The 15,047-nt window shown below is 41.8% G+C and overlaps 1 protein-coding gene across 2 annotated transcripts in view; it reads left to right on the top strand.

Annotated features, from left to right (window-relative positions):
- Positions 1–15,047, top strand: part of ALDH9A1 (aldehyde dehydrogenase 9 family member A1) — a 76,150-nt gene that overhangs the window by 37,960 nt on the left and 23,143 nt on the right. For both annotated transcript variants that reach the window (XM_075833486.1, XM_075833487.1), the window contains exons 5-8: positions 4,737–4,871; positions 8,739–8,935; positions 10,718–10,858; positions 14,101–14,289. In XM_075833486.1, the coding sequence (XP_075689601.1) occupies positions 4,737–4,871; positions 8,739–8,935; positions 10,718–10,858; positions 14,101–14,289 (662 nt within the window). The remainder of the gene's footprint in view (positions 1–4,736; positions 4,872–8,738; positions 8,936–10,717; positions 10,859–14,100; positions 14,290–15,047) is intronic.

Below are 15,047 nucleotides of genomic sequence, written 5' to 3'. Positions count from 1 at the left end.
AGGGGCCTTATAAGGCCTTAGTCACACGACAGGGTCCGAGTGTCGGCCGATAAAAAAAACGGCAGTTTTTCCCTGCCGTTTTGTATCTGTTCCGATTCTGGGCCGTGTTGCCGATTTTGACCCGTTTTGCAGCTGTTTTTTTTTTTTCCCTGTCCGTTTTAATATCGGATGAATTTCATTTAAATTTGTTGCCACACACAGCCCTCTGTAGATAATGCCACAGCCCCCCTGGTAGGTAATGCCACCCAGCCCACAGGTTTGGGGATTCTGCTTCATAAGTGAGTGACGTCACTGTGTTCATATATAGACAGTGTGGTCACTCCCTTCTCCTGTAGCGTAATCCCCGGCCGGGGATTGGGGATTCCGACTACTACAGGGAGCAAAAAAGACCCTCCTCCTCGCATGCACTCTGCACCGTGAGGAGGAGAGAGAGCGCGAGCGACTGAAGACACTGTCACTCGGACACATTCCGGTGATGGCCGTGTATTACCTGGCCCCATAGACTTCTATGGGGGCCGGGTAAACGGCCGAAAATAGGGCATGTCCCATTTTTTTGACGGCCAGGTTTCCCGGGCCATCAAAAAATTGGTCGTGTGAATAGCCCCTTTAGGGGTCTATTGTTCCTACTGCAGCCGTGTGACAGCCGTTTTATGAACGGCCGTCACCCTGCCGGGAAACCCTGTCGTGTGAATAAGGGCTTATCCATCTGGCGTACTGCCTCCTCTAACTCCTCCAGCGTAATAGGCACCTCCAGGGAACCGCATTGCTCAGTCGATAAAGAATGCAAGGTAATTGAGATGAACATTTATATCTTGTCCGAAACCACCACCCTGGAGGCATATAACCACCTATAATACTCATAAAATTGAGTTAAAATACCTTCAGAGTCTATAAAAAAACTCACCTTGCCCGTTTCGAATACCTGCCACAAAATGCTGCTGTGTTCTAGCAATAGTAGCCAACAAATAACCGGTACGTTCCCCCTCAAAGTATCGCTGTCTCATAAACATGCGTTTATTCGCTTCTCTTTGTTTATCATGTGCCGGGAGTGCATCCTGCGCCTCCCTCCATGAGCTCAAATTTTCCTGTGTAGGGTCTTTCTACGTGTATATCTCCCCCTCTGTTTCCTGCAGTCTAGATTGTTTCAGCACTCCTAATTCCCTAGTCTTTTAACGCTAGTCACCTCTTGTATAAAGAGTCCCCTTAAGAAGGCTTTCATTGCTTCCGAAACCACCAGTATAGAAGCAGAATCCACATTCTGTTTGAAATACTCCTTCAATCTGTCTAGTACACCCCCGCCCACCAACTTCAACCAGAATGGGTTACGTTTCCAGCCGGGACGTCTATTCGGTGCAACAACCTGTAACCTCAAAGTCAATAAGACAGGAGTGTGAACTGATAGAGCGTGGAGGGTACCATACACATTCAGCATATGGCAACATGTGGGTATTTCCCAAACACTGGTCTATACGAGATAATGAATTGTGAGCGGCAGAAAAACAAGACTACTGTCGCAGGTCTGGCGCCCGGAGCCTCCAGAGGTCATGCAAATCCAACTCTCGTAAGAAATGACCGAATCTATTATACCAGAGGAAGTAGGTGCAGCAACCATCGGGAATTTATCTAAAAATGGGTCAAGAAAATTATTAAAATCTCCTAAGACGACCAATGGAGCCTCCGGAGTACCCACCAGGAAACTCAGAGCTGATTTAAGCACTGTACTCAAACGGCGGTGGAACATAAATGGCAATGATAATACACAGAATCCCATATAGTTTACAATACAGGCAAACATATCTCCCCTCCTTGTCCACTTCCGACCTGAGACATTCAAATGGCAGACTTCTATGTAATAGAAAACTAACACTTCTCGAATAAGAGGAAAACGTGGAATGGAACTCATGTGCAATCCATGCCCTTCTAAGTAAGTTAGAAAATTAACTTTTCTCACCATAGAAACAGGTAGAAAGTGGCCACAGAGGACATTATCCCCGAATGACACAAGCAATGATCCCCTGACAAGTGCATAGTACTCCCCATCAAATCCAATTACCCCCCCCCCCCACCCCCCAACAAACAGACCCAACAAAACAAAAAAAGACATTAGAAAGTAAGTTCAGCCTTCCACACGAGAAGGTGGGGGGTATTGAAACAGTCATACCTAGCAACCATACATTCTAAACATTGCAGTACCCCAGACGAACCAGCATCCAAGAATATAAAGCAGCAGAGCAGCCAAAAACCACCCCGTTGTAAAGCTGTAGTGCTAGTATCAAAAGATATGTGAAACCTGGTCCAGGACAATAGCTCCAGTACATTCCCCCCCACCATCAGTAGGATAAGCGCTACCAGCATCTCACATTTAGTGCACGAAATAACAAGTATATGGAAGCAACACGGTATAACTTGCAAAATAACTCAGTTCAGCAACCAGCTTGTATGAGTAAATCTTTACACAGTCCAGGACCAACTTGCTCCATCACCAAACAGGAAAACGCAATTCGGCAAAAACATCATACAAAGTAAACTCTCAAGTATCTTCTCTTCTGTCTTGGCGCAACCGTCTCTCATGTCGCTCAATCCAGGACATCGCCTCCACTGGTGTAACGAAAAAGTGAGTCGTCACGTGCAGCAATAAGTAACTTGGCCGGATACAGCATACCTAAGCCACATTCAGAAGATGTAATTTGCGTTTCACTTCAAGAAACTTAGCTTGTCTTCGCTGCACATCCGCTGAGTAATCAGCATAAATAGACACATTAGCACCTTGAATAGTGAGATCTGCATGATCTCACGCTTTACGTAATACTATGTCTCTGTAATGCAAGAACTTGATCAAAATGGGGCGAAGAGGAGCCCTTGGTGGGGACCCTGTGAGCCCTTTCAATAGCAAATAACGGTGACAAATTAGTGCAGCCAATTTTCTCCTGCAACCATTTTTCAAAATGGTCATCGGGCTGATTTACCTTCAGCTCTTTCAGGGACACCCACCAATCTGATGTTTGATGCGATCTGTTCTCCAGATCAGCTTTCGCCTTCAGAGCCGCAATTTGTGCATGCTGTCTAGTCTCTGACTAATGCTGTCACAATATCCTCCTACTCTGATATCCGACCCTCCATTGTTGTCGTGCGTTCTGTGACCCTCTGTATGTCATGTTTGCTAATAGCCAGAGATTCCATAATGCCCCCCACTTGCAGCTGAAGGGTACAAAGAGCAGAATTGCATTGTTTGACCGCCATAAACACATCTGTAAGGGTAGGCTCAGAGGCGACTTCAGGCTGTGTAAGAGTCTCTGTTTGAGGGATATCAATACCTGGCAATCCCTGCTCAACTGCATGAATCTCAGATACACCACCAACAGACCCACAGGCAAAGCAGCAACAGTACCAGGGTTAACAGAAGCCATAGTTGACCCATCCTGCAACAGCACGGGCAAAGAATGAGCAAATTGCTCAAGACGGGCCGCTATCTCCCGTTGCATATCAGGTTTCCTGGGTTCTTTAACAGCCACAGCAGCAACCTCCGTGTTGCCTTTGTCCCTAGCACTCTGTCCACCCTTGCTTTTCTTAAACATATTGATGTCCTGTGTGCTACAGGGAAGGGATATATGGCCGCTCTGAGGACTTGGGAGAGATCCTCCTATATAACTATAACCTACGTCGAGATCTCGTTCTCGGTGGCAGCCGGGAGAGCATGTACTCACGGTCCCCTCGTAGCAAACCGTCCAGTAATCCTGGTAGGTACAGCACAGGACAGCAGCACCGCACAGAATCAAAGTCCATCCAAGCACAGAGAAGAACCAAGCAGCAGCTGCCACAACCTGTGGCTGCAAGATGGTGCCCAACTCCTCCAACTTCCTCAGCGAGCCAAACGGCACAGCAGGTACGCAAGTAATCAAGAAAGTCACTGCACTTCTCGGTCCCAGAGAGATTCAAAAGGCCGGTAAAAAACATGTCTCCAAAAGAGTTTCTGGTAGGTATAAAATAGTTATTCAGGATGTATGGTGGGAGCTCCTGCAGCACACGTCCGATCCTGCAGCACACGTCCGGCTACATGCTAGGTCAGGCCACGCCCCCCTAAAGTTACACCAAACACACTGTCTTACCTGTTTATTTGAAAAAAATAAAATAAACACGCCCTGCAAAGGTTTACATAGCCTTTCATTTTCACAGGATAAATGTACCCAATGACTTTGAGCCTTCGTCAAACTTCTTTCTAAAACCAAATGAAGTACCGTAATAGAAAAGTAGAATGTGAAAGTTTTCTCCAATATACAGTAAGTAATTAGGGAAATTAATAAATATCTCCCCTTAATTTTGTGACCAATACTCTGGCCTTTTAACGCCTTTGCGACATTTGACATATACTCAGGGCTGGCCTTGGGTGTGCAACATGTAGGGGGTGCCACTGTGCCGGTTGTGTGAACTCTGTATTCTCTGGAAGGTAGGAAGGAAAAAGTGAAAATTAATATCTGGGGAAAAAAAACCTGGAAAGAATTAAGAACTGAGCCGCCGCCCCACATGCACCAGTAAGCACTAAAAGACCAATTTTTTAGTGCTCTGTGAGACACCCTGCATCTGAGCTGTGAGGGGGGGCTAGTAGTATGCAGCATGTGTACAGGGAGAATCTCTGCTGCTGGATGGTGTTGAGTATCAATGTACAATGACTATAACATTGAGTTCTCCTTTTGGTAATGTGTTGTATGCATTTTATATTTTTTTGTTTTTCTCTACAGGACAGCATGTGCAGCTCCCAGGAGGATCATTTGCTTATACAAGAAGGGAGCCTCTTGGTGTCTGTGTTGGGATTGGAGCCTGGAACTATCCTTTCCAAATTGCATGCTGGAAACTTGGTCCTGCACTAGCATGTGGTATGTACATCAATTGAAAGTTACTGTGTTCTATCGAGTCCAGAGTCAATGCGGCCGTCTACCTGGAAATTTTAGGGCACTTCATGCTTCCCTCTGACAAGCTTTAGGGAGATGTTGATTTCATTTTCCAGCAGGACTTGGCACCTGCCCACACTGCCAAAAGTACCAATACCTGGTTTAATAACCACAGTATCACTGTGCTTGATTGGCCAGCAAACTCGCCTGACCTAAACCCATAGAGAATCTATGGGGCACTGTCAAGAGGAAGATGAGACACCAGACCTAACAATGCAGACGAGCTTAAAGAGGCTCTGTCACCAGATTTTGCAACCCCTATCTGCTATAGCAGCAGATAGGCGCTGCAATGTAGATTACAGTAACGTTTTTATTTTTAAAAAACGAGCCTTTTTGGCCAAGTTATGACCATTTTTGTAGTTATGCAAATGAGGCTTGCAAAAGTCCAAGTGGGTGTGTTTAAAAGTAAAAGTCCAAGTGGGCGTGTATTATGTGCGTACATCGGGGCGTTTTTAATACATTTACTAGCTGGGCGCTCTGAAGAGAAGTAACATCCTCTTCTCTTCAGAACGCCCAGCTTCTGACAGTGCAGATCTGTGACGTCACTCACAGGTCCTGCATCGTGACGGCCACATCGGCACCAGAGGCTACAGTTGATTCTGCAGCAGCATCAGCGTTTGCAGGTAAGATCGACTTGCCTGCAAACGCTGATGCTGCTGCAGAATCAACTGTAGCCTCTGGTGCCGATGTGGCCGTCACGATGCAGGACCTGTGAGTGACGTCACAGATCTGCACTGTCAGAAGCTGGGCGTTCTGAAGAGAAGAGGATGTTACTTCTCTTCAGAGCGCCCAGCTAGTAAATGTATTAAAAACGCCCCGATGTACGCACATAATACACGCCCACTTGGACTTTTACTTTTAAACACACCCACTTGGACTTTTGCAAGCCTCATTTGCATAACTACAAAAATGGTCATAACTTGGCCAAAAATGCTCGTTTTTTAAAAATAAAAACGTTACTGTAATCTACATTGCAGCGCCTATCTGCTGCAATAGCAGATAGGGGTTGCAAAATCTGGTGACAGAGCCTCTTTAAGGCCGCTATCAAAGCAACCTGGTCTTCCAGAACACCTCAGCAGTGCCACGGGCTGATCGCCCCCATGTCACGCCGCATTGATGCAGTAATTCATGTAAAAGGAACCCTGACCAAGTATTGACTGCATACACTGTACATACATACAGTAGGCCAATGTTTCGGTATTATAATTATTTTTGAAATTGGGCTTTTATAATCTAATTTTCTGAGACATCAAATTTTAGGTTTTCATTAACTGTTAGGCTATGTTCACACGCTTAAAAAAAAAAAAAAAAAGTCTGTAAAATAGGGAGCTGTTTTCCCTTGAAAACAGCCTCTGTTTTTTATGCATCAAACGTGTTTTGTTTTTTTTTGTTTTTTTTTACGGCCGTTTTTGGAGCTGTTTTTCTGTTGACAATGAAAAACTGCTCAAGAAGTGATATGCACTTTTGTACAGGGCACTTTTATTACGCGCAGTTTTTGCAAACTGTCACGTAAAGCAACAACCCGTGGGAACGTAATGCCGTTTTTCCCATTGAAATCAATGGGCAGATGTTTGGAGGCATTCAGCCCCTGTATTTACAGCCATTTTTTTGGGGCGTTTACGGCAGGCAGTGACAGATGTGGTACAAGAGGTAATTAGTAATGTATCCTGGAAGGCCACAGTCGGTAACGAAAATGTAGCCGAGCCAGGTAATGCCGCTTTTGCCACTAATTAGGCACTTCTCTTCCCCCCCCCCCCCCCGCTTGCTGCACTGATAATTCACTCTCGGTTCACTTCTAAAAATCCATGTTGAAACTAGATGGATTATCAGCTCAGTGAGGGATCAGATTACATGCTGGCTATAGAAGTCTATGGAGAGGGAATGAAGGAGCAGAGTGAAAGAGTGGCAGAGAGAAACGCACACATGCTGCTGCAGCTTCTAGTAAGTGTTCTAGCCTACACAGCTGCACTTCTCATTACTGCTGCTGCTTCTGAGGGTGTGCGGCAGAGAGTTTGGGCGTAGGATCTTCTCTGTGTGTGGTGTAAGGGAGACGTGACAACAGGTAGTCTCCACACACTAACTCTGGGAAAACTGAGAATTGGAGTCTGCAGAGGGAAAATCTGCTAAAAAAAAAGAACAGTGTTATACAAATTCACATGAGGAATGACCGCTTATTCTAAAAGGTCAACTGAAAGTTTGGGTGCCGTAGGGTGTTATATTTCACGTGCAATATATTGTCATGGTGATTCTCTTATGCTTATGAAGGGAAATTTAGTACATAAACATGTTTTGAACATGTATAATTTGAAGAGAAATTTAGCTTGTTCTACATTAAGGCTGGGATCCCACGGGTCGGATATGCTGCTTAAAAGTACACATTGTATCTAACCTGGAAACTGCAGGGAATTTCGCCTGAAAAACCGCACCAAATTATGGTGCAGTTTTTCAGGCGGAGTCTCCACTGCTGAAAAAAGCGCTTGAAGAAAAAAATTAAAATTAAACCTACCCCTTGACGTTTGTCATAGCAATGTGTCCCTTTGTTCTCCATGCAGTCCGGCCTACTGGGATGACACTGCAGAAGTCATGCGGGATGAAACGTCATCCAAGGGGGCCGGCCTGAATGGAGAACAGAGGAATGCATCTGTGACAACAGCCGGGGGTAAGTATGAACTTTGTTGTTTTTTGTTTAAAATGAAGTAAAAATAAAACAAAAGGATTTTTTTTATTTTTCTTGTTTGCGATGGAAATGCTGCGATTCTGCTGCAAAAGTCTCCACGTTTTCTATTTGTTGCATGTTTTACCTCCCCATTGAATTCGATGGGAAAGAACGATAGTCGTTCAAAAGAGCAACAAATCCACAGCATAAATTGACATGCTGCAGTTTTAAAATCCACATTGCAGGTGAATTTATGAAAGTCTTCATGGTAGATTTTTATTTTTTTATTTTTTTTCAAAACTCATTCAATTTGCTGCTATTGTAAAGTGCTGCAGAATTCGCACTACAGTGAAGCCAGCCTAAGAGTATACGTTTTTGTTTTTATCCCTAAAACCACGTTTCTGCATAACCATTTGTGAGACCGTGACAGGAAAAGTGGTAGGGGATTGCTAGATTTCCTCAAGATTCCTCCTATGTGTACTAGACTCCAGAAAGTATCTGTCCCATCCAGGAAAAGCTGGATGAGATGGAAGGAATTCAGGAAAGCTGAATATCCCTAGCAAGGATTAGTTTGCTAAGGGCTTTGGTAATATCTCATTTCAGGCCTGGATTATCATGGAATGTTAGGCATGTTGGTAGTGGGGCCCATCTTTCCTTACGGTCTAGTACTGTTTTTTTTTTTTCTCTGTAGCTCTCCGGTGTTGCAGCTCATTTCATTACTTGGCTATAAAGGTGTGCGGTGCACTTTAAAGGGGGAACCATGTGAAAAGACTGAACCTGTCTTGATACATTACGGAGGGCTGCTGGCCTCCTGTTAGACATTTGCAGTTTATGTTGGAACACATGATTTTGGTCTTTCGGGTGGTTGGTAGTATGCCACTCGTATAGTCAGGGAAAACTATGTTTAGTTGGTGCGTTTTTTTTTTTTTTTTTTAATATTTTTTTTTTTTTTTTATGTGCCTGAATGTAAAGGCTATATGCATATTTTGTGGTCGAAGACAAAAATAAAGTACAAGCAAAGCACATGTTGGAACTAAACTTCTGTGTCACGGTCTGACTGAATTTGTAAATTTGTATTTTTTTGCTGATCCTCCTCACATTCTAACTGCCATTTACATTATCTATTGATTTCCTAGGAAATGCTATGGTATACAAACCGTCTCCCTTCACTCCTGTCTCGGTAGTTTTGCTTGCCGAGATCTTCCTGGAGGCGGGAGCCCCTCCAGGTCTCTTTAATGTGGTTCAGGGAGGAGCAGCCACCGGGGAGTTCCTCTGCAAGAATCCAGATGTGGCTAAGATATCGTTTACTGGTAGTGTCCCTACTGGCTCAAAGGTACGAATGTAAAACGAACTAATACACACAAAAAGTTGGCTTGAAAATCTATTGTCTAATAAAGTTAAGTCACAACCTTCGTAAACAAGGGTGTTCCCCAAACTGTTGCTACAAATCGTACAATTAGAATGTCGGATACAGGGAAGGAATTCCTGATGCCTCACCAAACATAAGGGTCTAGAAGGGGCCTTCCCTCTCCATTATTCCTTTTCTACTTTACAACTGACACTATCATGTGGGCAGGAACAATTCTCCTGGCTTCTGCCAAAAACCAGATTTTAAAGGAAACCTGTTAGCAGATTCGACCCCATAAATAAGAATGCTAAATATCACCTGCGCAAAGTAGTTGAAACGTCCCCATGTTTTCTATAATAATCTATGCATACCAGAATAAAATATATTTTAGTTGATCACATGCCATATGCTTATAGTGTTGTGTCCCATTACATCCTCCTAGGTTATCAGTGGCAACCCCTCTTCCCTGCCCTTGCCGCCAATAACCCAGGGCAGTTTACTGAACACCCATCAGACAGTTAACGTTTCATTAGCATATGGCACTTGACTGAATAAAACCTACATTTCTCAGATTATCATAGCAAACCTGGAGATGTTTCAACTTCTTTCCCCTAGACCTACTAAGCGGTCTTAAGCGCTTGTGGGGGTAGAATCTGCGACCGATTCCCTTTTCCTATCAGATGGCGAAATGAAATGTATTCCTCCTGGGACTGCTTCCGCTGCTCCAGAGTTTAATTGCGGTGTTACTTATGCCATCACTCCAACAAGGCCTTATTATAATGTGCATAAATACATCCATGATTAATGTCGAGAGCTGTCTAATGAGCTTCTTATACCTACACCTGTAACCACGACAAGGGGCCTTCACTATGTGTAGAGGAACGACCGACCGTTTGTCGGCATAGAGGGTCTTAGATGGCTTTTAAGAAATAATTACGTTACGTAAGTGATCTGTAGAAGATTGCTTGAAATAGGCTGTGGCCCAGGGATGTATTCAGATTGCCATATTGAATTTAGTAAAGATTTAATTTTTTTTCTAATATTAAAATTTTTGTGTGTTTGCATTTCTCTTGATTAACAATGTAGGCTAATAGGCTGAATGATGTTACTACAGTATGTTACTCCATCATTCAGGCTGGTGCTTCTCAAAAGAAATTTCTTGAAGCTCTCAACATTTATTGTGCTGACGTTACCTTCTTTGAGGGATTTATCCTACGTTGTCACTCACTTTGGTAATTCTGTCTTGTATCTTGGTTTCTCTAAATGTTTTCAGTTTTTTTTTTTTTTTTTTTTTTTGGTCCCTTTTACTTCATTCTGATACAAGTTTTAGGCATACCGGTTTTCCCGTACAGCCCTTTCCCTTTCTCGTAACACACATCCTGAGAATTAATCCTGACCGAAGTCTAGATTGTGCCAACTACTGGGCACTCTAAAGTGTTTGGTTGTTGTGTTAATGTTTTTCTGCATGTTTGTTCTAATTTTGTACTTTACTTTAAAATTCTTATTAAAAAAAAGTCACTGAGCCTTTCAGCACGTTCCATTCTTCTAGTGTTTTGCCTTGACACAAGCGATTTCTTTATGCTCTGGTCGTCTATGTAGTGTAGTGTGGTGTGTCTCGTATTTGAATGGTAATGTTTTTTTTGTTTGTTTTTTTAATGTTAAGGTAGACTGTAGCTTTTATCGTTCATCAATGTCTGAATAAGTTCAATGTTAGATTTAAAAAAAAATCTTGCGTGTTTGAATAAGTGTTAACCATGCCTCTTTCAGATTATGGAAATGGCTTCCAAAGGTATTAAACCTGTGACCTTGGAGCTAGGAGGAAAGTCCCCTCTCATTATCTTCTCAGACAGTGACCTGGAAAATGCTGTGAATGGTTCTTTGATGGCAAACTTCCTTACACAGGGACAAGTAAGATCTCGATTACATATATACATTAAATGCCATGATGGGTCATATACACAAATTATCATTTTAAGCTATATAAGTTTAATTTGTTATGGGTTCAAATATTCAAAAAGATTCAGACCGCCTGAAATAGTTCCTTCTCCTAAATGTTTGCAATAAATGTAGCCTGATGTAGGAAGGAGCCCTCCTAAAATAGGGTAGGGTCACCGCCAGTTATCATGCAGCTTAGAACATACAATTGCAAAATTCATTGCGGCCCCCCCCTCCTCCCCCCAATATCTTTCTGCATGTAGTTTTAAAAAAGATCGGATTATAACTGTGATTCTCATTTTTATGGCACATTTTAAATTCTTTTCTCTCATACAGAGTTATTTATAGGGCATCTTTCACCAAGCATATACCTTAGCATCTCTTAGATACTCTCTCTGAATCACATTTCTGGCTGCGACCACATGAAGAGTCTCCACCAATTAGATAGAGGCTCCTTACTGTACAACATACAGGACTTCCTGGTAACCGGCAAGAGACCAGATTGGTCCCTTGTCACCGATGACTCCGATTTAGTGAGGCTGTACATACTCCAGTCAGAGAGCAATGTCATCCGGCTATAGGCTCTGATCTTCTCCATGTATTGTTCTGCCCACTCAGAAGTGAAAAGCCCTAATTAACTAGTAGATTACTACTTCATTTCCACAAGTGATCATTACTTACCCATCCCATTGTATAAGGCTAGATTCACACGGACGTAGCAAACCTCGGACGTGAAAAACTGCCGTCTTTCACGTCCGAGGTGCATCCGTGCTGCATCCCCCATAGACTAGAGTCTATGGACGGATGCGTGAAGCGCAAAAAAATAGGACATGTTCTACTTTTTCACGGACCCTTCACACATTGAAACAACTGTTGTGTGAACGGCCCCATTAACTTCTAAGAGTCCATGTGACGGCCATTGTTTAAACGTCCATCATCCGGACGTATTCAACGCTCGTGTGAATAAGGCTTAAGGGGTTTTTTTTTTGTTTTTTTTTTACCTTTTAAGCACTATATAGTTTTAGCTTGGGTATTTGGATAGTTAGATTTAGCGTTTGTTAGATATACATATATAAATATGGTGAGTTTGCCAGCGTCAGATTGTCAGTGTTCTCTTCGTGTACATTAGTTCTGCTTAGATTTAGGTGTATTGCAAGTAGGGATAGTCAGACTAAATTATCCCTGACTCACTGTGCCTGATAGTCAGGTATAGTTAGTAATAGGGTCAGGTATATTTAGTAATCGGGTCAGGTATAGTTAGTAATAGGGTCCGTTTTTAGTGTTCGGTATAAAAAAATTTTTTAGAAACCATTTAATCATATTGTTACTGTAACAGATTGTTGGGTGTGTGTATGAATATATACACTGCGTGCACAATTATTAGGCAAGTTGTATTTTTGAGGATTCATTTTATTATTGAACAACTACAGTGCTGTCAGTCAATCCAAAATGTTAAGACCTCAAACCTGGAGGGCAGCAATAGAGTCCCAGACAGGGCGCCATCTAACCTAAGGCCAGCCCTGAGTATAGTCCACTATTCTATGAAGCCGCTGTTTTTGGTTTTTTTAAATAGTGAGCACGGTTTTCACTTTATAATTACTAATACACATCATCTGAAGTAGTTTAAAAAATATACAAAAAATTAGTGTAAGGTTATATTGTATAGAATACATGGGTGTTTTTTATATAATTAACACAGTTTGTTCTGGAATTTTATCATTTACGAAATGGCACAAAGTACAATATGTGAAGAAACAAACAATGTCCGATTTAGTTTGGTATGCAAAGCCATTGTCTAGTTATTCCTAGATAGATTAGGACTAAGACAGATTTTAGAAGCATGTCAATGTTCCAAAATGGTTTGGTCCTAAAGGGGTTAATTGAGTAAATGTCTACATGTGTAAAAAAATAAAACGTCTGGATTCGCACAGGACAGAATTGCTGCACTTCTGAAGGGAAAATCTGCTTGTGTTATATGTTAAATGCCTTAAGGCCTGTTTTTATAATGGCCAAAATCTTAACAATTTATTCATTTCCAAACCATCATAACCACAATTGTCCAGTGTAAATAAATTTACTGTAACAAGCTGGATCGAGCGTGATCCCGCTAGTTTAACCCTTTTAAATGTCATGGTCAATAGCGGCCGCGGCATTTAAATTGTTATAAAGAGGGGGGCGACCACCTCTAACAGCCCATCGATCCCCCGCGACGCAATCAAGGGGGGTCAATGGTTGTTATAGCAGCTTTGGGGCCTAACTAAGGCCCCCAGGCCTGACTTCTTTGTGCTCTATTAGGGCTTAATAGAAGCCTGTCAGTCTTTATTTAACTGATTTTTATGTACAAAAAAATAGAAATCTTAAAAGTTTTTAAAAAATTAACTTTTCTCATCTCCCCCCTCCACCAAAAGGATTGTAAAAAAATAAATAAACATAATTTGTACCGCTGCGACCGTAAAAGTCTTAGCCATTACCATATATCTATTTTAACCCACATGGTGAACACCGTAAAAAAATGTAAACCGCCAGAATCGCGTTTTTTGTTTGTTTTTTTGGTCAGCATCTCTCTCAAAAAATGGAATTAAAAGTGATTAAAAACTTTCATTTACCATTAAAAACCAGTTTGTCCCGGAAACACTATTTCTTTTTTTTCCCTTGTAAAATATATAAAAAAATTACATAAATTTGGTATCGTGTTGACCCGCAGAATAAACTTAATATGTTTGTTTTAATTGCACGGTGAATGCCGTAAAAAACTGCGGAATCCTTCTTTTTTGTTTTGTTTTCTACCCTACATATCTAGTGTTTTCCTGTTTCTTAGTACATTACACAATGCAATAAATCATGCCACGAAAAACTACAACTCCTCACACAAAAATCAAGCCCTCATAGGGTTATATCGACAGAAAAAGAATGGCTTTTGGAAGGTGGGGAGCAAAGAAAAATTAATCTGAAAAAATGACTGGCGGGAGGGGGTTAAGACCAAGGAGATACTATAACTTTGACTGCCTGATCATCTGCAAACAAATAGTTGGTTGATTTACTTCTGATGAATGTATTAAATCACTTTATATCATATTTTTATACTCCTTAACTAAGCAGATTTTCCAATTTTCACTAAATTATCATGGAGTTCAGAGTTTACATATATTTTGCAATGAATATGACACAAGACTCCGCATTTAGCTTATCAAGTATTTGATTTTCATGTTAATTAGGTATGTTGCAATGGCACACGTGTCTTTGTTCAACGGGACATACTGCAAAAGTTTACTGAAGAAGTGGTAAAGAAGGTGAAGAAAATTAAGATTGGAGACCCTCTATTGGAAGACACCAGGATGGGACCACTCATTAATCGCCCTCAACTGGAGAAAGTGTTTGCCTTTATTAAAGGTGCTAAAGAACAAGTAAGTTGAAATGGTAGAAGGAGATTGAATGTACTATAGCCATAGTCAAGACCTTTCATTTCTAAATGGAGAAATACTGTAAACCATTTCAGTTTACCATTAAAAACATAGGAAACTGCTGCACAATCTAGTAACACTGTTAGACTGTATAAACACAAAGAAAACCTTGCTCTGACAGTATTTGGACCAAAGCTCTTGACCATCTTCTATTTTGACACTTCTACACTTTGGTGAAGTTTCAGAGAATATTTTTTAATTCTCGGTTTACTACCCAATTCAGGGCAATCGATTATGCTAGGCCTCATTTTCAGTGTAGTTGTTCAGCTCGAGATTCCGTTATGTCATTTTTGATATCTCTGAAAATACAACTTTCTTAGCAAACTGAAATCTGTTTATAGGTCTCTTTAAATATGGAAATCTGTCACCTCATCGGCACCTAATAGAACGTCTAGAAGTTTTACACGGACACCCATAATACACTGCAGTACAGAAGTTTTGCAGTTTATTATAAAAGCTATCAAATAATCGCATGGTGAAGTCTCCTAGTGGGACTAAAAAAAAAGTTTAACCCCTTCCCGACATTTGACGTACATGTACGTCATGGAAAGTACTGACTTCCCGCATCTTGCCGTACATGTACGTCAAACGTTTGGCACCGGCTCAGAAGCTGAGCCGGTCCCATCATCACCGGATCTCAGCTGTATCTTACAGCTGACATCCGACTGTAACGGCGGGGACCGAAATTAGCTTCGATCCCC

Source organism: Rhinoderma darwinii, chromosome 7 (genome assembly GCF_050947455.1).
Source record: "Rhinoderma darwinii isolate aRhiDar2 chromosome 7, aRhiDar2.hap1, whole genome shotgun sequence".
NCBI classification, from domain to species: Eukaryota; Metazoa; Chordata; class Amphibia; order Anura; family Rhinodermatidae; genus Rhinoderma; species Rhinoderma darwinii.
The sequence above is the reverse complement of the archived record's forward strand: the minus strand, read 5'-3'. Positions and strand labels throughout refer to the sequence as shown.